The sequence below is a fragment of the Anomaloglossus baeobatrachus genome, chromosome 3 (genome assembly GCF_048569485.1).
Source record: "Anomaloglossus baeobatrachus isolate aAnoBae1 chromosome 3, aAnoBae1.hap1, whole genome shotgun sequence".
Classification (NCBI taxonomy): Eukaryota; Metazoa; Chordata; class Amphibia; order Anura; family Aromobatidae; genus Anomaloglossus; species Anomaloglossus baeobatrachus.
Window position 1 is genome coordinate 558,379,651 of NC_134355.1, and position 25,832 is coordinate 558,405,482.

Below are 25,832 nucleotides of genomic sequence, written 5' to 3' on the forward strand. Positions count from 1 at the left end.
TTATACCCAGATTCTGGATGATAGGGTAGTGTTGCGGACTGATCCCTTCTACTTGCCCAAGGTTTCTACACCTTTTCATAGGTCCCAAGAGATCGTGCTCCCTTCCCTCTGTGACCCCCCTCGGAACGAGGAGGAGGCTAGGTTACACACGTTGGATGTCCGGAGGGCCTTAGTCACGTACCTAGATAGGACTAGGGAATGGAGGAAGTCTCAGGTCCTGTTTGTCACTTTTCAGGGGCAGTCCAGGGGGCATGGGGCTTCTAAGGCTACCTTGGCCAGATGGGTCAGGGATGCCATCGGTTTGGCGTACTCGGCTAAAGACGCCACTCCTCCTCCGGGCATAAGGGCGCACTCCACTAGAGCGGTGTCTACGTCTTGGGCGGAGAGGGCGGATGCCTCTCTTGACCAGATCTGTCGGGCGGCTACTTGGTCGTCTCCTGGGACTTTCTTTCGGCACTATAGGCTGGACTTGTCCTCCACAACTGACCTTTCCTTTGGGAGACGGGTCTTGCAGGCGGTGGTCCCTCCCTAAGGTGGATGGTCTATTTAAATCTCTCATGTGGTGCTGTCATGGGCGGCAGGGAAAAATCTTAATTACTCACCGGTAATGGGATTTTCAATAGCCCATGACAGCACCCTTAGTTCCCCCCCTATTCACTGGTTGTGGGCACCCTTCGGGGAGTGTTAGTTATGGGTGTTTTTCCTTGGGTGGTGGTATGATTAATCTGTTTCTTGTGTTTTGTTGGTCCTCTCTGGCTCTGAAAACCTACTGATGTGGAGGAGAGGTACCGCCTTTTTATCAGTGGGTTTCCTGTCCTGATGTGGGCGGAACCTATCTCTCATGTGGTGCTGTCATGGGCTATTGAAAATCCCATTACCGGTGAGTAATTAAGATTTTTCTTACCATTAAATTCACAAACTGTATTTCATTGGGTTTTTATGTGATATACCAACACTATGTAGCAGGTATTTGTGGTGTAAAGGAAATGACAAGTGGTTATATAAATATTTTAAAAATATAAATTGTGATGTGCATTTGTATTCAGTCCCCCTGAGTCAATACTTTGTAGAAACACCTTTTGCTGCAATTACTGCTGCAAGTCATTTGGCCTATGTAGCAGTGAATACCCAAAAATCACACCATTTTAAAAATTGTACCCCGCAAAGCGCTCAAAACCACTTTCAAGAAGTTTATTAACCCTTTATGTGCTTCACAGGAATTAAAGCAATGTGGAAGAAAAAAATAAAATAATTATGGCTCTTGGAAGAATTGAAGGAAAAAAACTAAAGTGTAAAAAGGAAAAATCCCCTGGTGTGAAATGGGTTAAGAAACAAGTTCAATTGGGGTAGGTTCACATGAGAAGTAAAAACAAATCGGTCCAATTTTTATCCAGAAAGGATGAAGTGAGATTATTTTCTCACTTGTCATCTGATTGTAATCTGTTTTTTACTCAGGAGCTATTAATCATTTAGTTTACTGTTACACATCTGTAATGTATCTGTGAAAATCAGATGTCATACTGTGTCCTCTCATTTTTTTCTTTCACCCATAGACATGAATGGGTTAATCTCATCCAATTTTCCAGTCAAATCGCAGCATGTTGAGACTTTTTTCACACGGATTCTGTCAGTGAAAAAAATGCTCATCAGCATTACCCCATTGAATAAAATGTGTCAGTGTGTTATGTGATAAAAAAAAATCGGACAGCACTCACCTGATAAATAGTGAGCCCTTCCTGTGACTTTTCTACATGAAATATGTCATTCCTACCTAAGCCAGGTAAGCCTTGTCTTTATTGTAAGGCTATGTTCACATGCAGCGATTTTGCAGGTTTGTTTTTTTGTTTTTTTTTTTTAAATCATGTAAGAATCTGTGTTGTGCATTACCAGCAACAGTTATGACATTTCAGAAATCTCACGTGTACGCTCGTTTTTGTTTTCTTTTCTGACTAAACTTTAGAACTGCAGCATTTTTTTTTTATCTGCAGCGTGTTAATTCTTTCATCCTTTTTAAAGTGTCCTGCATCCATAGAAAGCAACGGGTAAGTGTAAAAACACTGCAAAAAAATGCATCTAACAGATTCTCCTGCATTTTTTTTTGTGTGTGGACAAAATGCACATGTAATCGCACCCGAAAAAAACCCACTTGAAAAACAGCTGTTTTACTGCCAAGAGAACATGGTTTGGCTGCAGAAAAAAACTCTGTGTGAACAAAGCCCAATGTTATTCCTTTGTCTCCACTACATTGCTTAAAATGCAAATAGCACTGATGAGGAGTAAACGGCTGCTGTGAAGAAAACTTCGTCCATGTTCCACATCACCCTGCGTTCCATTGGTAAAAAAGCGCCTCAACATACACTGTGTGCAGATTTATTAAGCAAGTTGTATTTTAGAGGATATTTTTTATTATTGATCAACAACTATGTTCTCAATCAACCCAAAAGACTCATAAATATCAAAGCTTAATATTTTTGAAAGTTGGAGTGGTTTTTTTTTAGATTTGGCTATCTTACGCTGGTTTTACATCAGCGTCTACCCTGCCGCACTGTCAGATCCGGCATAAGTGTAGTAAGGTTCATTACAGTTCACTGGCAAGCTCCGGGCACATGCGGTCATGTGACCGGAGCATGTGACAGCATGTGACCGGGGCATGCCGCACTGTCTGTGAACTGTATTGAACTGTACTGTACTTGTGCCGGATCTGGCAGTGCGGCAGAAAAACGCTGATGTGAAACCAGCCTTAGGAGGATATCTGTTTTTGCAGGTAATGATTACTGTGCACAATTATTAGGCAACTTAATAAAAACCAAATATATTCCCATCTCACTTTGTTTATTTTCACCAAGTAAACCAATATAACTGCACAAAATTTAGAAATAAACATTTCTGACATGCAAAAACAAAACCCCCAAAAACAGTGACCAATATAGCCACCTTTCTTTATCATGACACTCAACAGCCCAGAGGTGTACTGTTTTCCCTCCCTGTAAATCTCACATTTTATGAGGGACCACAGGTTCTCTATGGGGTTCAGATCAGGTAAACAAGGGGGCCATGTCATTATTTTTTCATCTTTTAGACCTTTACTGGCCAGCCACGCTGTGGAGTAGTTGGATGCATGTGATGGCGCATTGTGCTGCATGAAAATCATGTTTTTCTTTCCTGTACCACTGCTTGAAGAAGTTGTCTTCCAGAAACTTGCAGTAGGTCTGAGAGTTGAGCTTCACTCCATCCTCAACCCGAAAAGGTCCCACAAGTTCATCTTTGATGATACCAGCCCATACCAGTACCCCACCTCCACCTTGCTGGCGTCTAAGTCAGAGTGGAGCTCTCTGCCCTTTACTGATCCATCCATCTGGCCCATCAAGAGTCACTCTCATTTCATCAGTGAAATAAAGCCTTTGAAAAATCAGTCTTAAGATATTTCTTGGCCCAGTCTTGATGTTTTATCTTATGTTTCTTGTTCAAAGGTGGTCGTTTTTCAGCCTTCCTTACCTTGGCCATGTCCCTGAGTATGGCACACCTTGTGCTTTTTAATACTCTAGTAACGTTGCAGCTCTGAAATATGGCCAAACTGGTGGCAAATGGCATCTTGGCAGCATGATGCTTGATTTTCCTCAATTCATGGGCAGTTATTTTGTGCCTTTTTTGCCCAACATGCTTTTTGCGATTCTGTTGGCTATTTGCCATGAAATGCTTGATTGTTCGGTGATCACGCTTCTAAAGTTTGGCAATTTTCAAAACTGCTGCATCCCTCTGTAAGACATTAACAATTTTGGACTTTTCAGAGCCCGTCAAATCGCTCTTCTGACTCATTTTGCCAAAGGAAAGGAAGTTGCCTAATAATTAAGCACACCTTATATAGGGTGTTGATGTCATTACACCACACCCCTCCTCATTACAGAGATGCACATCACCTGATTTACTTAATTGGTAGTTGGCTCTCAAGCCTATACAGCTTGGGGTAGGACAACATGTATAAAAAGTATCATGTGATCAAAATACTCATTTGCCTAATAGTTCTGCACACGGTGTAGTAAAATATTTGGCTGATTTGCTCACCGTTTTCACAATGCTTTCCTGCATAACGTGGTGGACATAGACATGTGTATGTATAGTGATACTGCTGGCAGATTCCCCCATTTTGGCATGGATTCTCTTTACATGGGCTGAGGTCTAGGAAGAGATAGTCAATAACAGTGAAAAGTACATGCCAACTCATACATAGAATTTATTTCAGAATTACTCTTGAATCTCATTAACAGGGAACATATCTACAATCTAAATCAGAAATGCTTCAAAATCAGATCAGACACAGAATTAACAAATAACTGTACCGACCATCACACAATAACCATAGTCTCTCAAAGCAATACAACCTACAAGAATTAGCGCACAATGACCAGAGTAAAAAAATATTATTCTTTTATTAACAACAGAGATATATCATTAAAAAAAGTGTGCAAGAATAAACAGAGGTAAACCACTTGGGCCGCACACACATACCAACCAAGGTCAATCAATACATGTATGATATTCGTAATAGTACTGTGTCAGAGCAATTAATGTGCAGGACCATTATCTTATCACAATTAGTATTGTATCCAGATATGCTGCAATAGTACACACTAATAGTATAATCTATAGTTGGGTAGTTGTAAAGAGCAATAACTTATACACAGTGGGAAAAAAGTATTTAGTCAGCCACCAACTGCGCAAGTTCTCCCACTTAGAAAGATGAGAGAGGCCTGTAATTGACATCATAGGTAGACCATAACTATGAGAGACAAAATAAGAAAACAAATCCAGAAAATCACCTTCTCTGATTTGGCAAGATTTATTTATTTTTTATTTTCTTTAAATTACGGTGGAAAATAAGTATTTAGTCACCTAAAAACATGCAAGATTTCTGGCTCTCAGAGACCTGTAACTTCTTCTTTAAGAGGCTCCTCTGTCCTCCTCTCATTACCTGTAGTAATGGCACCTGTTTGAACTTATTATCAGCATAAAAGACACCTGTCCACAACCTCAAACAGTCACACTCCACTATGGTGAAGACCAAAGAGCTGTCAAAGGACACCAGAAACAAAAAATTGTAGCCCTGTACCAGGCTGGGAAAACTGAATCTGCAATAGGCAAGCAGCTTGGTGTGATGAAATCAACTATGGGAGCAATAATAAGAAAATGAAAGACATACAAGACCACTGATAACCTCCCTCGATCTGGGGCTCCACGCAAGATCTCACCCTGTGGAGTCAAAATGATCACAAGAACATCCCAGATCCACACAGGGGGACCTAGTGAATGACCTGCATAGAGCTGGGACCACAGTAACAAAGGCTACCATCAGTAACACACTTTGCCACCAGGGACTCAGATCCTGCAGTGCCAGACGTGTTTGCCTGCTTAAGCCAGTATATGTCTGGGCCCGTCTGAAGTTTGCTAGAGAGCATTTGGATTATCCAGAAGAGTATTGGGAGAATGTCATATGTCAAAGTAGAACTGTGTGGTAGAAACACAACTCGTCGTGTTTGGAGGAGACAGAATGCTGAGCTGCATCCAAAGAACACCATACCTGTTACGGATGGAACTACTAATATGGTAAAAGATGAGAGTAAACTGATATCAGTGGTCAGGGTCCACCGTGCAGTGGTGGTAAACTGCAGCTGATAGAATAAGGCTCTACTGATATTCAACAAAGGCCCAGGTAATAATATACGCCTGTGTTACAGGTCACACAGGTGTTAACGCAGGTATAATAAGTACTCAGAACCTGCATGTACAGTCTCTGTGTTCTAGGCCACACAGAAGCTGTAGCATAATATAGCGGGACCCTGTTAACTCACAGGACCCGGAGCGGGTAATAATATATAAAATGATAGGACTCTGTTAACTCACAGGACCAGATATGGCGCAATGCTCTACTGTGACTTAACAAAAGTTAATATATGTTGCATACACAGTATGGATAGGGACCAACTCACAAAAGGATCAGATAACAAAGATAGTATAAGAAAAATCTTTATTTAAGAGTAAAAAGTATACAGAAAAAAAGGGGGGTGTAGTAACAGGGAGGATACACAAGATGGCATACCAGAGCAGCTGAGAGCAATAAAGTGTGCAACGTTGTAAGGAAGCCACAAAAAAACCTTATAAAGAGTAGGGGGGATGCCAGCATATATTACTGAATCATATTCAGGCGGAATCCCAAGACAGAATAATACAGAACATGTTGTGGCAACCAAGTACTAGAAGTAAACACGCATACTCACAGCTGGAATGGCGCCAAGTCCCATCCGACGTGCGTTTCAGCGATAGCCTTCGTCAGGGTGGGGGCGTGGCGACATACCGGCAGGGTAGGTGTATTTGTATGAAGACCCAGCCAATGAAAAGAATATCTGGATCAATTAGGCGGCGCATGCGCTGTGCAGATCGGCACAGAGCCCAAACAGGAAGGATGCGTCATCGTCACCTAGCAACCGGAGTCATCCCACTATGAGTCACCGCTACACGTGACAAAAAATCACGTGACGCGATGACGTCAGAGGGGCGAGTACGGAGTCCGGACAATACAGATACGCCCCCTGTGTGAGCGCTGTCCGGAGACAGCGCATGCGCACTGGATCCAGGTACACCAAGACACAAAATACATTATCAATTGGTGCTCATTACCCAAGGAATGTATACATGTATTAGTCATAAAGCAAAAAGGAAGTAAAGAATAATAAATAACCATACAATTCATCAATTTGGAATAAATAGTTCTCATATATGAAAAATATAAAAAACATACATTATGTGAATATTGGCTGGGTCTTCATAGAAATACACCTACCCTGCCGGTATGTCGCCACGCCCCCCTCCCTGACGAAGGCTATCGCTGAAACAGCCATTCCAGCTGTGAGTATGCGTGTTTACTTCTAGTACTTGGTTGCCACAACATGTTGCCTTTCTGTATTATTCTGTCTTGGGATTCCGCCTGAATATGATTCAGTAATATATGCTGGCATCCCCCCTACTCTTTATAAGGTTTTTTTGTGGCTTCCTTACAACGTTGCACACTTTATTGCTCTCAGCTGCTCTGGTATGCCCCTTTTTTTCTGTATACTTTTTACTCTTAAATAAAGATTTTTCTTATACTATCTTTGTTATCTGATCCTTTTGTGAGTTGGTTTGTATGTTTACATAGATCAAAATATCCATTATATTTATGAATAAGTGGGTGGTGACATGTTTTCCTTGTGCTAGGAGACCACCTTACTATGTTTAATTCCCACAATATTCATATTGTAGCAAGGCTGACTTTTGGTGTATGGATAGGGATAGGCCTGCAGAACACTATCCGTATTCTGCTAGTATATGCTCTGGGTATATGCAGGAGTGAGCGTGTAGGGTACTGCTCCTATATCGGGATGTATTAGGGTGTAGCCGGTTAACCACCGGTCCCTTAGCGGCACAACCCCGATATCTATGGAACCCTGCCTAGCGGCTTCTGACCCTAACTCGGTCTAGATGTGACCGCGATGCCTCACCCTAACCTGCCTCTTGACCCTCAATTAGTCCGGTTGGACCTCGCCGCGTATCCCTACCTAAGATAGCTGTGTGTTGCTGAATGCACAAAGACGAGTGTGCACCTCCATGTGGGCGTCAGGGCTATTATCACCTGTCTACCACCCACAAGACGGAGGAACCATGTGTAGCCAGCCCCTTTGGCCAATGAGAGCCTTACACATCACTGATGATGTCACGGTGGCCAATAAGAACGTGCCACATCACTGATAACGTCACCGGCCAATAGGAATGTGCCACATCACCGATGATGTCACGGCGGCCAATAGGAACGTACCACATCACTGATGATGTCACTGTGGCCAATAGGAACGTGCCACATCACTGACATGCTCAGATAGTGTCAAAAGACCCATAGGAATCCCGCACATGCTCAGTAGGCTCTTTTTGACACTTAGTGTCAGAACTCCAAAAAGTCCTGGTCACCATCCGTGGCTCAGGAGATCGGCCCGAGCGACCTCGGGTACGGGGAGGAACAGCTCCAGAAGACAAACGAGGAGCCCCCATACCCCGATTCGTGACAATACCTACTGTGAAGCATGGGGGTGACAATATCATGCTTTGGGACTGTTTCTCTCCTAAGCGACCAGGACGACTGATCCGTGTACATGAAAGAATGAATGGGGCCATGTATCATGGGGTTTTGAGCGCGAACCTCCTTCCATCAGCAAGGGCATTGAAGATGAAACCTGGATGGGTCTTTCAGCATAATAATTATCCCAAGCACACCACCAGGGCAACAAAGGAGTGGCTTCGTAAGAAGCATATGAAGGTCCTGGAGTGGCCTAGCCAGTCTCCAGTTCTCAACTCCATAGAAAACCTTTGGAGGGAGTTGAAAGTCCGTGTTCCCCAGAGACAGGCCCAAAACATCAGTGCTCTAGAAGAGATCTGCATGGAGGAATGGGCCAACATACCACCATCAGTGTGTGTCAAACTTGTGAAGACTTACAGAAAATGTTTGGCCTCTGTCATTACCAACAAAGGATATATAACAAAATATTGAAATGAACTTTTGTTATTGACCAAATACTTATTTTCTACCATAATTTGCAAAAATAATCTTGACAAATCAGTCAAGGTGATTTTCTGGATTTGTTTTCTCATTTTCACTCTCAAAGTTGTGGTCTACCTATGATGTCAATTACAGGCCTCTCTCATCTTTTTAAGTGGGAGAACTTGCACAATTGGTGGCTGACTAACTTTTTTCCCCACTGTATTGTCCTAGTCATGACAGTAACCCTCTCCAAATACAGACATCACTCCACTGAGCTATGCAGCATACACCCAGATACACATTACAATGACTCTGCCTTCACTACATATAGAACGCTTTGCTAGGTTAGTAATACAGGTTGGAGATGCACATTACCTGATTGACCAGATAGCCTTGGGTGTCCCAGCTCCCTCTCGACACGTGTTTCGATGTGCCGTCTTTCTCAAGGTATGGACATCATTTGAGAATGACTGTCATTAATTGCTCTGACACAGTACTATTACGATTATCATACATGTATTGATTGACATTAGTTGCTCTGTGTGTGCGGCCATAGTGGTTTATCTCATCGCTTATTCTTTCTCACCTTTTTTAATGGTATGTCTCTGTTAATAAAAGAATACAATTTTTTTTCACTCTAGTCGTTGTGCCCTAATTCTTGTAGGTTGTATATCTAGAATATTTTCTGTATATGATGCCAATCTGATAGATCGGCATTTTCCAGGACCTTAGTCATATCAGAGAGTCAGTTGATTTAAAAAAATGTTCCCATACCAAAAAAACTTCATATTTAAAACTTAAAAAACTCAACGTTCGGTAGCTCTACTACCTTGTTCTCCGCTGTTTTCCATATAACCCGACCTCCTATGATGTTAATCACAGTCTACAGAGATCACATGCCGGTTGTACAGAGACAGGGAGAGGACCAGTCATAGAGCCATATAGGGGCAAGTGAAAGTGCTTGGTTTTCCTTTTCAGTTTTACCCTTGCATGGTAGCAAATCAGCACCAAATTCTCTACAATATGGTGCAGATTTGTTGCGTTGTTGTATCACAGTATACTAAGGGGTACTTTGCATGCTGCGACATTGCTAGCCGACTGTAGCCATGCCGAGTGCGATAGTACCCGCCCCTGTCGCAGATGCGATCTCTTGTGATAGCTGCCGTAGCAAAAATTATCGCTACAGAAGCTTCACACCACTTACCTGCCCTGCGACGTCGCTCTGACCGGCGATCTGTCTCCTTCCTAAGGGGGCGGGTCATGCGGCATCACAGTGACGTCACACGGCAGGCGGCCAATAGAAGCGGAGGGGCGGAGATGAGCGGGACGTAAACATACCGCCCACCTCTTTCCTTCCTCATTGCAGGCGGGACGCAGGTAAGGAGATGTTCCTCGCTCCTGCGGCTTCATACACAGCGATGTGTGCTGCCGCAGGAACAAGGAGCGACATCGTACCTGTCGCTGCAGCAAAATTATGGAAATGACCGACACTACACTACACTTCCAAAGATCTCTCTACACCTAGGCCTACGACTGGAACACGGGGCATCCGCTATGTCTTGAGGAAAGAAGGTTTAATCATAATCACAGACGAGGATTCTTTACTGTACGAGCAGTGAGACTATGGAGCTCTCTGCCGCATGATGTTGTAATGAGTGATTCACTACTAACATTTAAGCAGAGCCTGGACGCTCTTCTTGAAAAATATAATATTACCAGTTATGTATATTAGATTTTATGACAGGAAGGAATTTTTTTCCCCATTGGAGCTTATTTGACACATTGGGGTTTTTTTGCCTTCCTCTGGATCAACATGTTACGTTACGGGTTGAACTAGATGGACTTAGAGTCTCCCTTCAACCTTAAAAACTATGAAACTACACAGATCACCAATTTACGACGCTTTTGCGATCGTTTATCGGTGCATCTAGGCCAGACCTGGGCAAGGGGCAGCCTGCGGGCCACATCCGGCCCGCCTACTCTCTGTGACCGGCCCGCCTGTCTTTCAGGGAGAAATCCTGCAGGTCCGCACAGTAAGTGCAGGCAGCGGAACGCAGGAGTCTCTGCTCTGTTCCCTGCCGGCACTTTGTCAGTGACACGCGCGCGCGCTCTGATGTTATCAGTACTGCGCTGCGTTTGTCATTTCAAAAGTTCCCACCCGGCAGAAGGAGCAGCACAGTGGGGGTTTTCACGGAGAGAAGCAGCGGCGGGGGCCCCTCGCAGAACAGCATCAGCACAGCCAGGGCCCGTATAAGAGGAGCAGCTCAGCGGGGGGCCTGTACGGAGGGTGCCTGAGGACGGGGACGATAACAAGGGAGAGGTAAGTAGTGACTAATAAGCTGAGGAGGGGACAATGGGGGAGGGCGGGACTGGTGACTAATACTGGGGGTGTAGTGGTGTAGTTTTACAGGTGTAGTATATGGTGTTGTGTATATATAGTGGTGTAGTATATAGTGGGGTACATGGGGTCAGGGGCGCGTAACGCTCGCGGTCGCAGAGGTCGCCACTGCGATCGGGCCAGCAAGGTTATAGGGGCCCGGGAGCCGCTCTGCAGAGCCGGCTGCCGGGCCCCTATTAATAATTGCCGCAGTGTAGTGGCCGACAATGCGACCGTCAGGGGGCCGGCCTGTGAGTCAGGGGAGCCCAGTGTCAGCAGAGGGGCCCCTGACCTGGAGAGGGCCACCAGCCGTGTCTGAGCTGCAGCAGAGCAGGAGAGACCTGCACAGCAGACGGAATAATCCATCCTGCAGGACCTGCGATGATGTCACGCCCATGTGACTGTGTGGGAGGAGACACAGGAGGCCGGGAAGAAAGCAAGATACTGAATCCTAAAAGAGATTTGGACACATGATGACTGGTAAAAAGAAAAGAGGGGACATGAGAGGGGGAAGGGGGCTACAGAGTGAGGGGCATATGAGGGCTGCAGACTGACAGAAGGATGTGAACGGGTGCAGAGTGTTTGAGAGGGGTAAGTTGGGGTACAAGCAGGGTGAGATGTGTGGGCATGCTGTGTGACATATCGGGGTGTAGTGTGTGATCTGGGGGGTGCAGGCTGTATGGGGAGCAGGGTTTGTGAGATATGGGAGTGCAGGTTGTATGTGGAGCAGGGTATGTGAGATATGGGAGTGCAGGTTGTATGGGGAGCAGGGTATGTGAGATATGGGGGTGCAGGTTGTATGGGGAGCAGGGTATGTGAGATATGGGGGTGTAATGTGTGTGATATGGGGGTGCAGGCTGTATGGAGAGCAGGGTATGTGACATATGGGGGTGTAGTGTGTGTGATATGGGAGAGCAGGGTGTGTGATATATGGGGGAGTAGTATATTACAAGTGTACTATATGGAGGTGTAGTATATTACAGGTGTACTATATGGAGGTGTAGTATATTACAGGTGTACTATATGGAGGTGTAGTATATTACAGGTGTACTATATGGAGGTGTAGTATATTACAGGTGTGCTATATGGAGGTGTAGTATATTACAGGTGTGCTATATGGAGGTGTAGTATATTACAGGTGTACTATATGGAGGTGTAGTATATTACAGGTGTACTATATGGAGGTGTAGTATATTACAGGTGTACTATATGGAGGTGTAGTATATCACAGGTGTACTATATGGAGGTGTAGTATATTACAGGTGTACTATATGGAGGTGTAGTATATTACAGGTGTACTATATGGAGGTGTAGTATATTACAGGTGTGCTATATGGAGGTGTAGTATATTACAGGTGTACTATATGGAGGTGTAGTATATTACAGGTGTGCTATATGGAGGTATACTATATCACAGGTGTGCTATATGGAGGTGTAGTATATTACAGGTGTACTATATGGCGGTGTATATAGTGGTGTAGTATTTGGGGTATAGTGATGTAGTATATTACAGGTGTGCTATATGGAGGTGTATATAGTGGTGTAGTATATGGGGGTATAGTGATGTAGTATATTACAGGTGTACTATATGGTGGTGTAGTATATTACAGGTGTGCTATATGGTGGTGTAGTATATTACAGGTGTGCTATATGGAGGTGTAGTATATTACAGGTGTACTATATGGAGGTGTATATAGTGGTGTAGTATTTGGGGTATAGTGATGTAGTATATTACAGGTGTACTATATGGTGGTGTAGTATATTACAGGTGTACTATATGGTGGTGTAGTATATTACAGTTGTGCTATATGGAGGTGTAGTATATTACAGGTGTACTATATGGAGGTGTATATAGTGGTGTAGTATATGGGGGTATAGTGATGTAGTATATTACAGGTGTACTATATGGAGGTGTAGTATATTACAGGTGTACTATATGGAGGTGTAGTATATTACAGGTGTGCTATATTGAGGTGTAGTATATTACAGGTTTACTATATGGAGGTGTAGTATATTACAGGTGTACTATATGGAAGTGTATATAGTGGTGTAGTATATGGGGGTATAGTGATGTATATTACAGGTGTACTATATGGAGGTGTAGTATATTACAGGTGTACTATATGGGGGTGTACTATATTACAGGTGTAGTATATTACAGGTGTAGTATATAGGGATGTAGTGATGTAGCATATTACAGGTGTCCTATATGGAGGTGTACTATATTACAGGTGTAGTTTATTACAGGTGTAGTATATAGGGGTGTAGTGGTGTAGTTTATTACAGGTGTAGTATATAGGGGTGTAGTGGTGTAGTTTATTACAGGTGTAGTATATGGAGGGGGTGTAGTAATGTAGTATATTGGGTAGAACTGAGGTAATTATATTAGTCCGGCCCTCTAAACTAATCCCGATTTCTCATGCGGCCCCATGGGAAAATTAATTGCCCACCCCTGATCTAGGCTTTACACGTTGCGACGTCGTTACTGGTGCCGGATGTGCGTCACTATCGATTTGACCCCGACGACATCACAGTAGCGATGTCGCAACGTGCAAAGTACCCCTAAGAGTGTGCTGGGTGGGTGACAACCACAAATTGATTAAAAACTTTTAAAAATACATTCAATATATAATCCTGATCTAGGCAATAGGCCAACGAAGATAGTTTACTCAATGTTTCTCTGACTATAGAGGGTAAAGCCTGCTTTACACGAGACGACCGATTGTGCGATTTCACAATCGATCGTACACGCCCCCGTCGTTTTTGCGTCACGGGCAAATCGCTACCCGTGGCGCACAAACTCGTTTAACCCCCGTCACACGCACTTACCCTCCGGACGACCTCTCTGTGGGCGACGAACGTCCACTTCCTGAAGTGGGAGGGACGTTCGGCGTCACAGCAACGTCACACGGCAGCTGGCCAATAGAAGCGGAGGGGTGGAGATGAGCGGGATGTAAACATCCCGCCCACCTCCTTCCTTCCTTCCATTAAGCCGGCGGGTGCAGTGGGATGCAGGTAGGTTGTGTTCATTGTTTCCGTGGTGTCACACGGAGCAACGCGTGATGCCACGGAAATGATGAACAACCTGCACCAATGAAAATAAACGAGATTATGAAAGTTAACGACGAGTACACGACTCACGATTTGTGAGCGATACTGCGTCGCTCAGAGGTGTCACACGAGACAACGTCGTGCGCTATGCCAGATGTGCATCACGAAAACCGTGACCCCGACGACATATCGCACAATCTATCGTCTCGTGTAAAGCCCGCATTAGAGTTTACAAATAGGGTCTGACGTGAATACTGCATCACGTGGCACAGCCTATAGTTATTTCTGGGCCATATACTCTCTATATATGATATATATGACTATGGCTTTCAATATGATCAGGCCATACATTCCTAAGGGTTGCAATGACAAGGAATCACAGGACACACAGACACTAGATTAAGAAACTGTAGACAGTAATTGGTACAATCAAGATGGCAGAAAGAAGCTAGACTCTACTAAAAAGGTTGCCATAGAGATTATTTTACTCACCTTCATAGTGATACCAAAACTCTGTCTACAAAAGAACAGGAAAAAAAAAATGTTAATATAACAACCCTGGCATTAGCAAGCACACACTACATAAAGATCCAAGTATCGGGCTTTTCTAGTTTATTCCTAGTCTAGTTGCCAGTTGGAGTTGCCAACAATGTGTGCACGAGTTATCCCTTTCATTAGTAGACAACCCATTTCTTCTTCATTGAATAGACTAGAAGATTGGTACAGTCCTGGATCTCATAGGCGATTCGCATATTCTTACGGACGATTTCACATATGACAAGAACAGACTATGGCGTCCGGACCAGTCACGGGTTTCTTGAACTGAACTTACAGTCTCATACATGCCTATGAGGCTCTTGAGTTCAAACAGGGAGACCCATGGCCAGTCCAGACATTGCACCCATACTCGGAACATGATTACTGAACGTGTGAAACCATTCTTGTTTGAAGTTTTTTTTCACATCAATACTTAGTCTACTCTGCTCTGTATTTAGACATAGTGGTAGGTTAATTTCAAATACTGCTTTTCCAGTTGTTAAAAGGATGTTCAGCTTTGCTCACTTTCGCATTAGGAGGTGAGCAGGGCTGGTGACGTCATTAGTACAGATATGTGTATGATTGGATGCGCCAATGGCAGATTTTGCGCACTTCCCTTATTCTGATGAAAGGGATGCTCAGGAAGTCAAATTCCTCCATATTTTACATCAACCAAAATGACGTGCATTCCTGTTCAAACAAATGTTTCTAGTGTACAGATGTGGACTGGCAGTCGCCTTCCTCCCTGAAGACAGAAATCACAGCGTTGTACAGTCATGTGAACTGTAACAATGTGATATATAGTAATGTAATGTGTTGTGACATGTATGATGTACAGTAATGTATGCCTGTGTAATACATGTATAAGGTAGAGCAGTGTGTAGGTAAGATGTATGGTATTGCTTTTATCTGTGATCAATTGAAAACCCACCATCAACATGTTGGCATTTCTTTGGTGCAATATAAAAACCCAATTTTATTGGTAAGTCATTAACACTGCTCTTGCCTAGGATGGGGGACATTAGTACAGGATGGGGACATTACTACATAATGAAGAGGGGAGGGGGGCAACACATGTCTTTACAGGATTTAGAACACTACAAAGGCCCATTCATCTCACCAACATGCAGTGGGGTGCCCCAGATCCAAATTTTGCATATTTGGCACCCCAGTGGTCCGGTTGCCACAGTAGTGTTTCCCTCCTCACAATGGGAGATGCTATGCCTGGAAGCAAGAAGGGGGGGGTCCCCCACGCTAGGTGCAGCAGCACTCAACACTTCCTAACTCCAGACCAGAAGGGGGAGCTCAAGAGCCCGGTTTGAGGGGAGCTTCCCTATGCATTCTGGCCTGGAGGAGGAGTTAGACACACACGAAAGTAAAACTAGTCAGAACACGTCAGGAGGAGAGAGAAGACGGTCGCTGAGAAGGGAGCTGCAACATAGCTTCCTCAGGGCCGAGCGCAGAGGACCGGACACCGGAGTCCGGGGTACAGCAGCATAGTAGAGACAGGAGCAGTGACGAGCGGGGTGGCACCAGTAAAAGACTCACGCTGCCTGCCATATGGGTGAGGACCACTACCAACACAAGGAAGAGGGTCACAGTATAGCTTCAAGCCGCAGGGACCCACACATTACAGCGCAAGCAGGAAGGCCTCTGAACCTACCTGGCTAGGTGGATCCCCTCAATTGGTTACAGGCTGACTGGGCTTCCGTTACCAGCTGGACCAGTCTCCCGGGCCTGTATCATCTACTACCGAGTAAAAGGTAAAGGAAATTACGGCCCCTGTGTTGTCCAGGTATTGCCGGCGTCCTCAGTCTTGCACCCCAACGTTAAGTCCCTCCATCATTTGTAAAGACTACTACTCCCACCAGTCCTGGGGCCTAGCTCTACCTGTGGAGAGCTATACCAACTCATCTGCATCACCACCGACCCGCAGGGAACTGAATAGCAGCGGTAACTCCTATCTTGCCACACACCAAAGGTGGCGTCACGACATCTCCATTGTAAATATAATTTCTACCACCACCACCTCCATTTATTAAAACGACACCGCCGGGGTCATGGAATCGGGTCCAGTAACGAGTATCCCCCAGGCCCCGGTGCGGGCGTGTCACACCAGGGCCCATTGGACTCTAGTTACGCCACTACCTGCAATTCATTACTGATTTATCATTTCATATTTAATTTGCCATTCACACAAAAATACACTTACTGTTTTTTCTTGAGACTTGAAGATTTCTCTTGCCTCTTCTCTTGAACATGTCTCCTCATAGCATTCTCGCTCCAGATTTCCAGGAAGCATTTCCTCCAGAAAATTATTAGCTCTTTTTCGTAAAACATGATGAGCTCTCTCTTTTCCAATAAAGACTAAGAAAATCATAGCGAGAATACATTATGTGCTTGAAATTCTGGGACTATATGTTGGAGCATCTACAAAGTGACCTTATACAGTTGAAACCAAACATTTCCATCCACTATCTGAAAAGACACATTTGCATGTTTTTCTCATTATCTGACATGAAATCAGAATAAACCTTTCCCGTTTTAAGGTCAATTAGGAACCAAAATTATTTATATTTACCAAATGGCAGAATAATGAGAGTGAGAGAATATTTTAAGGCATTTTTATTACTTTCTGCAAAGTGAAAAGTTTACATACACTAAAGGCCCCGTTACACGCAACGACGTATCTAATGATATATCGCATGGGTCACGGATTCCATGACGCACATCCGGCATCGTTAGCGACGTCGTTGCGTGTGACACCAACGAACGTCCGTTAACGATCAAAAATACTCACCTTATCGTTGATCGTTGACATGTCGTTCATTTTCAAAAAATCGTTGATTGTAGCAGGACGGAGGTTGTTCATCGTTCCCGAGGCAGCACACATCTCGCTACGTGTGACACCTCGGGAACGACGAACTACAGCTTACCTGTGGCCATCGGCAATGAGGAAGGAAGGAGGTGGGCGGAATGTTACGGCCACTCATCTCCGCCCCTCCGCTTCTAGTGGGCGGCCGCTTAGAGACGCCGCTGTGACACCGAACGAACCGCGACCTTAGAAAGGAGGCGGTTCGCCGGCCACAGCGACGTTGCTAGGCAGGTAAGTCCGTGTGACGGCTCCTAACGATTTTGTGCACCACGGGCAGAGATTTGCCCGTGACGCACAAACGACGGGGGCGGGTGCTTTCATCAGCGATATCGCTGCGTGTAAAGCCCCCTTTAGAGTACTATGCCTTTAAACAATATGGGACACCCATATGATGATGTCATGTCTTTGGAAGCTTCTAATAGGTTTATTGGCAACATCTGAGTTAATTAGAGACGCAACTGTGGATGTATTTTAATGAACATCTGAAACACACTGCTGCTTTGTATAGCATCATGGAAAAGTCAAAAGAAATAGCCAAGATCTCAGGACGAAAACTATGGACTTACACAAGTATTTTTCATCCATGAGTTTGGATGCAATTTCCAGATATGTCGTTCATCTGAAACAAACAATTATATGCAAGTACAATCAAGGTGGGAATTTCCAGCAATCATATCGCTCAGGAAGGAGATAGGCTCTGTGTACCCGAAAGCAAAAGACGTTGTGAAGATGCTGGCAGAAGCTGGTAAGATTGTTTGATTATATATTAAACTTTTGACTTTGCAGAAAGTAATAAAAATGCCTTAAAACATTCTCTCTCTCTCATTATTCTGGCTTTTGGCAAATATAAATAATTTTGGTTCCTAATTGACTTAAAACAGGAAAGGTTTATTCTGATTTCATGTCAGATAGTGGGAAAAACATGCAGATGTGTCTTTTTTGATAGTGTATGTAATCTTCCGGTTTTAACTGTATATTCATTGTCTCAAGATAACTCAAAGTCAAAGATGATTGTTGATCTCTATTTACAAAATGTAAAGAAATCATATAATGTGATAACATAATTGTGGTCTAGTCAGTCAGTGTAAGGGCCCAACCTTTCAAATGTCCTTTGAAAAAAATACATTAAGTTCCTTATAGTTGCTTATGATTAATATTGATGCAAACTGTTTTTTTCCCCCAGGATCATATAGTCAAAATGTAGATAAAGAGCGTTTGTCATCATTCACTTAAAGGTTATTTGACAAAATGTGTTTTTGCTCCAATACATAATAACACCTTGTTTTTACCCACAAAAGGGTCTTTTCAAAAGCATGGTAGGTAGGATCCCTGGTTGGGTCAATACATGGTGTTTTTATATATAGGGGCAAAACACAAATCTTGGAATTAAGTGGATGCCTGTGAACACTTTTTATCTAAGAAATTGTGGAGTCTGGAGGGTAATTTGACTATTTGACCACAGCATCTGGCCAATACCCTTTATATTTTCTACCACTTTAAACTAGGTCTTGACAATATAATAGATTTGAACTAGTGAGATATTAGATAGTGCTGTAGTAAATAAAAATGTTTACAAAATTATCTAGGCTTCTTCTGGTACAATATATACAGAGATAATCTGTCATATAAGTAATACTTCTATTGAAGAATAGGAATACCTATGTACATACAGAGAAACAAAAGGGTAACACTGTTTTGAATTTTTGACTTTCAGACTCAATATCTCGCCATCCTCTACAGCTTTGAGGGTGAAATTATCTTCATTTTATAGACAATCAACCTGGCTATATCACACATAAATTTGACTTGCAACTATTCACGATATTCTATTTTGCTCCTGAAAATCTAAATTTACACTTTTATTTTTTTATTAATATTTTGTAAATCTCACTTGACTTTCAACACTTCCTGAATCTTTCTGGGTATGCTCTGGATCAGAATCAAGCAAGTCTCAACCAAAATTTGATCCCAGGTCTCATCTACACGATCCCAATGTTGGTGCATACTGGTTGACTCTCAGCTTTTTCTTCAACTCTACTTACAAGTGTTCGATTGAGTTGAGGTCTCTGGACCAGCTCCTCTACTTCATAGTCATTGAACCTTTTCTTTGCCAATCTCGAGTTATGCTTCAGGTCATTGTCCTACTGGAACACTATGTCGTTCTTTTCACACCTATAAATACTGTAGTGTACGAAGTTACTCATCTTGTAGGATACCCACATATAGCTCAGCATTGAGACCACCATTGATCCTGGTTAAGTATCAAATGCCTTTGGCTGTGAAACAACCCTATATCATCAGACTTCCTCTACCAAATTTGATATTTACTTCAATTTCTTGATCCGTTAGTCCCTTATTCACTTGTTTTTTTCTAGACCCATTTGCACCCATCAGAGCCTAGTGTATTGACTTTAAACTCATTGCTCCAAATCACCCATTTCTAATCTTCTACTGTCCACGTTTCATACTTCTTTGCAAACTCGAGCCAACACTTATTATGATGATACTGAAGTCAAGCCTTCTTCCTTCACCTTTTTTGGGCGACCATTACAGTGTGACGCCCCTGGACTATCAGGTCATCACAGGGTATTGCACAATATACCCTCCCGTGCAGTATCCACCTCCCTCTTGGTTATGGGTCCCTAACCAAATGGTGTTGCCTCCAACAGCAAATCAAATCCTAGATACACCCTGCACCACACCCACCAGACACACCAGTGGACGGCTTGAGTGGAATAAAGTCGCCCACCTGGGAGGGTCAGGAAGGGGAGGTGAGGAGTGTAGTCAGAGTGAGTTGGTCGTGAGGAGTGAGAAAGTAGCCCTTGAGCTGTGAGGAGCTCTGAGGAGGTCGGGAGCGGGGACGCCCATAAGAAAGCTGTCTAGGCTGCAGACGGTGGTCTGGGCCTAGAGGAGTCGGACCCCCGGTCGCAGGGGATTGTGGCAAGAGGCTCGGATGTGTCGAGCAGGACAGCCAGCGGCCTTCCACCATTACCGGTCTGGGACCGAGGCACGACGGGGTACGTGGACCCTAGGTCGGGGGGTAGCTGAAGGCAACCCGATAATTTTCCCGTGGAGAACAGAGCCTTCAAGATTTGTTCCCAACTGCTCCAGAATCGGGGACATTAGCGCAACGAGGGGGATAGGACTTCCCATCCAAAACGGTCCAGAAAATCCCAAGCGTGAAGTAAAGTTAGTGTCAGGAGGCAGGTCATGGATCACCAGGCAGCACCATTGGGGACAAGACCCGAACTAGCTCCCCTCAGCGGCAGCGGTGTCCAGAGACTTGGTTTACCAAGTGGTCGGTGTCTGCTTAATGGACTGAGTGAGTACGAGAGTGACCCCTGCATCCCACGGCCTTACCCCCCACTGAGTCCCGGGGCATTCCCCCCTAACAGTGGAGGGTTACAACACCTCGCTGCCCCCGTCATCACCCCGGGTACTCCCCAACAGCAGTGACGGTATTCACCCCAGTTACCGTGCACCACAGGTGGCGTCACGAACTCTATAATTCCTTGTAAATACCCCCCTTGATTTGAGAGGCCGCACGACCCCCGGGTCCAGAGATCCTCAAGCCACCGAGAACCCTGATCCGAGCAGCTTGGCTGCTTCCATGGGGGCGGTACAACAGACTTGTGTAGTCTGAATCACACAGTGCTTAAATAGACATCTGTGATCTCACTATTACGAAGCATACAAGCTACCTTCACTGCCATGTTTGTTGCGCCAGAACTGATAAACCTTGTGATGAGACAACTTTTTAACTCCTATATTTTGCCTGGACATCCAGTTCTTGGCTTTTAAATGGATGGATGGACTTCATTTCATATTTTTACAACTGTTATGGCACTCTCATGATGCAGCTTGGCAATTTTCTTGACCGAGAGACCACTATTGATGAGCTGGATGATTCCGTTTCTCTTTTCTTGGGAAGTCTTCTTCATGATTGCGCCTCGATTCAAACCAGTGACCTTTCACTTGGGAATCAACCTAATAACACACTGAGCTATTAGGGAACGTGAGAACAGGTTGTAATTTGTAACATACAGAAAGAAAAAAAAAAATCAAACACCAGGAGCAAAACAGAATCTGCATAACTAATCATACGCTAAATAGTTGCAAGTCAAATTTTTTTTTTTTTTTTTAAATTCTTTATTTTAAAGACCGACTCGAGAACATACAAAATAACCACTGTTCCACAAAGAGCAGAAAAACAGATTTCAAATATTTAACATTGACATGTAGCCCACCCTTCCGCTCCCCTATACATATCTAGTAACTGCAACTGCTCGAGTCAGGCCCATTTTAATCCTTTTATGAACCAACCCAACATGGGTAGAATACAGAACATAGAAAGAGAGAGCAAAGCCCGAAAAGAATTTAGAACAGGATAAGAGAAAGAGGTAGAAAGAGAATAAAGGGGAGGGGAGAGTAGGAGAAGATAGGGGGCAAAGAGGTGAGAGAAAGGGAAAGCGAGAGAAAAAAAAAAAAAAAAAAAAAAAAAAAAGGGGGGGGGGAGGGAATGCTCCACCAGAGCCTCACAGCAGACGTGGAGGAGCGAGTAATCTGGCGTAATCCGCCGAGTAAGTGAACTCCAACCATGGGAGCCAGGTCCTACGAAAACCTTCCTGACTGTCATTGAGAGAGGATGTCAGGTCCTCCATGTGCCTTAGGTCGTTAACCCTTGAAACCCACTGTGCCAGTGTGGGGGGGGTAGTAGACTTCCAGCCAAGCGGGATACAAGACCTGGCGGCCATTACCAGAAATCTAAGCAAAGAGCGCTTGTATCTATGAGCCGGGAGTTCCGAAAGCTGTAAGATATACAGTTCCGGACCCAATGTCTCAGCCGTGCCGGTCACCAGTCTAGTTACCTCCCTCACTCCTGACCAAAACCGTTGCAAAGAAGGGCAAGACCAAAAGATGTGCACGTAGTCACCCTCCCCCGAACCACATCTCCAGCAAACGGGATCGACTGAGGGGAATATCCTATGAAGTCTGGTCGGGACTCTATACCACCTGGTCAGTAGTTTGAAGTTGGCCTCCAACATTCTGGAACTGATCGAGGTTTTATGTGCCATCATTAGAACGTTGTTTCGCTGCGTGTCTGATAAGGCTGTCCCAAGGTCCCTTTCCCACTGCCGCAAATAAACCGGGGTGGGCAAATCTCCCGGGTCTGATAGCAGATTGTATGCCAGGGAAAGTGAGTGCCGCAGGGCCCCCTCTCCCAAGCACAATTTTTCGAATCTAGTGAGAGGCCCAGCATACCGGGCGAAGCAGGGAAGGGAGCTCAAGAAGTGTCTCAACTGCATGGCCCTCCATCTCCCCAAGGGGTCCGGCGGCAGGAGACCACAAATATCCGAAAGAGATAGCCAGTCACCCTCTCCTCCCATCTGGTAAGCTCTGAATCTGCCCCCCTGTACCCAGCTCCGAAAAACTGGGTCCGAGAGGCCGGGACGGAAATCCGGATCTCCTATAATTGGTGACATGGGAGAAGGCAACGGCAGGAGGAGGCGCCGAACCTCTCCCCTCGAACAGCATTCCAGAGTAGCGCCAATGGTGGGATGAGATCTCACAGAGGCCGGGAATAAGCTCCCGACCCAAGGCATGGCCGGTAAATGTACCTCCGAGAAGCTCTGTTCCAGGGCGACCCATGGTTTCATCCTAGAGTGACGGCACCAATCCAGAACCCTGACCATATGTGTGGCCCAGTAATATTTTTTCATATCAGGTATTCCCAGCCCCCCCCTACGCTTAGGTCTGCACAGTAGGGAACGGGAAAGCCTCGCCGGCTTATTTGCCCAGATAAATTTAGTATATAGTGAGGCCAATTCCTTAAAAAAAGAGCTCGGGATCTTAATTGGCAGGGCCTGGAAGAGATAAAGAAGCCGTGGTAATATGTTCATCTTCAATATTGCACACCTCCCAAACCATGTGAAAAGACCCCTCGCCCAGTTTGCGCAGTCTGTTCTAATGGACTGCAGGAGAGGGAGATAGTTCAGCTTAAAAAGTTGGCTATTTTCCGCTGCCAGCTGGACCCCCAGATACCTCAGAGAGTGATTAGCCCACTTAAACCCGAACGCAGATTGAAGCGCAATAACAAGATCTTGGGGGAGAGATACATTCATAGCCTCTGATTTTGACATGTTAATTCTAAAATTAGAAAGAGAGGAGTATGTTTCCAGCTCTCTCAGTAAATTGGGCAGGGAGACCCGAGGGTTAGTAATAAAGAAAAGTAAATCATCCGCGTACGCCGCGATTTTGTAGGTGGAACCCGCAACTATAGGGCCGGAAATGTCAATGTTACCTCTAATTCGGCAAAGCAGGGGTTCCAGGGTCAGGATAAAGATCAGGGGTGAGAGGGGACATCCCTGCCTTGTGCCGTTAAGAATGGAAAATCTATCTGAAAGGAGACCGTTCACCCTGACCACAGCAGAGGGATTGCTATACAGAGAGCAAATCCACCTGAGCATCATCCTCCCCAACCCCACCTCCCGCAGAACCTCCTCCATGAATATCCAATTGACTCTGTCGAATGCTTTTTCTGCGTCGGTCGACAAGAGCATCAGGGGCAACCCTTCCGAATTAGCCCTGTGGATTAAGTTCAGCGCCTTAGTGGTGTTGTCCCTCGCTTCCCTTCCCACCATGAACCCAGCCTGGTCAGGGTGGACAATCTCCCCCAGCAATGGAGAGAGTCTCTCTGATAATATTCTGGTGAAGAGCTTCAAGTCTGTGTTGAGGAGGGAGATGGGTCGGTAACTAGAACAAGAGGTAGGGTCTTTACCCTCTTTAGGGATGACTACTATATTAGCGGCCAGAGAGTCTCTCGGCAAGTGGACTTTTTCAGAGAGTGAGATATTGTTAAAGGCCGAGAGAAATGGGGGAAGCAGCATGGAGCCCATCTTTTTGTAGTAAAGCAGGGGGAAGCCATCCGGACCAGGGGCCTTACCAGTGGGGGAATTTTTAATTGCAGCCCAGTACTCCTCCTCTGAGATGGGTCTTTCCAGGGCTTCCGCATCCTCCGGTTTAAGGTGTTTCAACCCGGAGTTAGAAATGTACTTCTGGATGCGCTGCCGTAGTTCCGTCCTGGCCCTCTCCGACCGCCCCCCATCTATTGAGTAGAGAGAGGCGTAAAAGTCTTTAAAGGCGGAGGCAATGTCTTTCGGAAGAGTGGCCCACCTGTCGCCAGACACGTGCACTCTAGGAACATAGCCCCTCGCCCTCTGGATCCGGAGGGCTCTAGCCAGGGTCCTGCCACTTTTATTGCCATATTCATAGAAATGCCGCCTGCATTTAGCTAGCACTCCCTTGGCCTTTTGATATAGCAAGGACCTGAGTTCCTCCCTCTTCCTGGCCAGATTGGCGCCCACGTTCCCTCCCAGAGACCCCTTATGTACTGCTTCCAACTCCCTTATGTCTGCTAGTAGAGATGTAACCTCAGCTTCCCGTTCCCTTTTCAGACGGGCCCCATGTTTAATGAATAATCCCCTCACGACACATTTGTGAGCTTCCCACACAATGTTGGGGGACATCCCCTCCCCCCCACTACAATCAAAGTATTCCTTCAGGGCCTCCCTTATTTCTTGCATTGTCACCGGCTCATTGAGTAGCGAGGTGTTCAATAGCCACTGACCCTGCCTCCCGATGGGACATTCAAGGGACAGAGTGACCGTGATCAGTGCGTGATCAGAAAAAGATATGCACTCAATTGACGCATCCACCAGAGAGTGTAGGTCCCCATGTTTAATAAAAAAGAGGTCCAACCTAGAATAGCAGTCGTGCGCTGCAGAATAAAATGAAAAGTCTTTGTCTGATGGGTGCAGCAATCGCCAAGTGTCTATCAGTTGGTGGTCATGTAATCCCCGTCTCATCCGGCGCAGCGTCATGTGTGGCATACCGGACACCCCTTTTGAACTGTCTCTCAACGGTTCCAAAACTACGTTAAAGTCACCCCCGAGAACCAGAGTGCCCTCCGAGAATTCCTCTATCTTCTCAAGGTACCGCAACAAGGTGGGACATTGGCCCACATTAGGCAAGTATACTGCCACAAATGTGAATATCTGAGTAGCTATGCGTCCCTTGAGCATCATAAGTCTACCCAGGTCGTCTGTCTGAGAGTCTAACAATTCCCACGGGAGCGTGCTGGACATGAGGATGCTCGTTCCCCTAGATCTAGGATCAGGGGAGGGTGAGTGGTGCACAATGGGGTACCTTCTGTCCGAGAGTCTGTAAGGCTTAGCTTCACAGTAATGTGTCTCCTGGAGGAAGGCTACCTGGATTCGGTTTCTCCAAAGAAGGTTCAGCAGGATAGACCGTTTCTCCGGGCTATGAAGGCCCTTGACATTCAGTGAGCCCACCCGCAGTTCGGCCTGCCTCTGTTTTGCCATTTTCTGTCGCGAGGTCCTAGAGGAGCAAACCAAGAGAAAAGAGGGGAA

At 45.1% G+C, this 25,832-nt stretch overlaps 1 protein-coding gene across 1 annotated transcript in view; it reads right to left on the reverse strand.

Moving 5' to 3' along the window:
* Window positions 1–25,832, reverse strand: part of LOC142297300 (coagulation factor X-like) — a 65,709-nt gene that overhangs the window by 12,731 nt on the left and 27,146 nt on the right. Inside the window, exons 3-5 of the mRNA XM_075341541.1 lie at window positions 16,741–16,895; window positions 14,484–14,508; window positions 4,063–4,176 (exon numbers count right to left, since the gene is read on the reverse strand). Coding sequence (XP_075197656.1) covers window positions 4,063–4,176; window positions 14,484–14,508; window positions 16,741–16,895 — 294 coding nt within the window. The remainder of the gene's footprint in view (window positions 1–4,062; window positions 4,177–14,483; window positions 14,509–16,740; window positions 16,896–25,832) is intronic.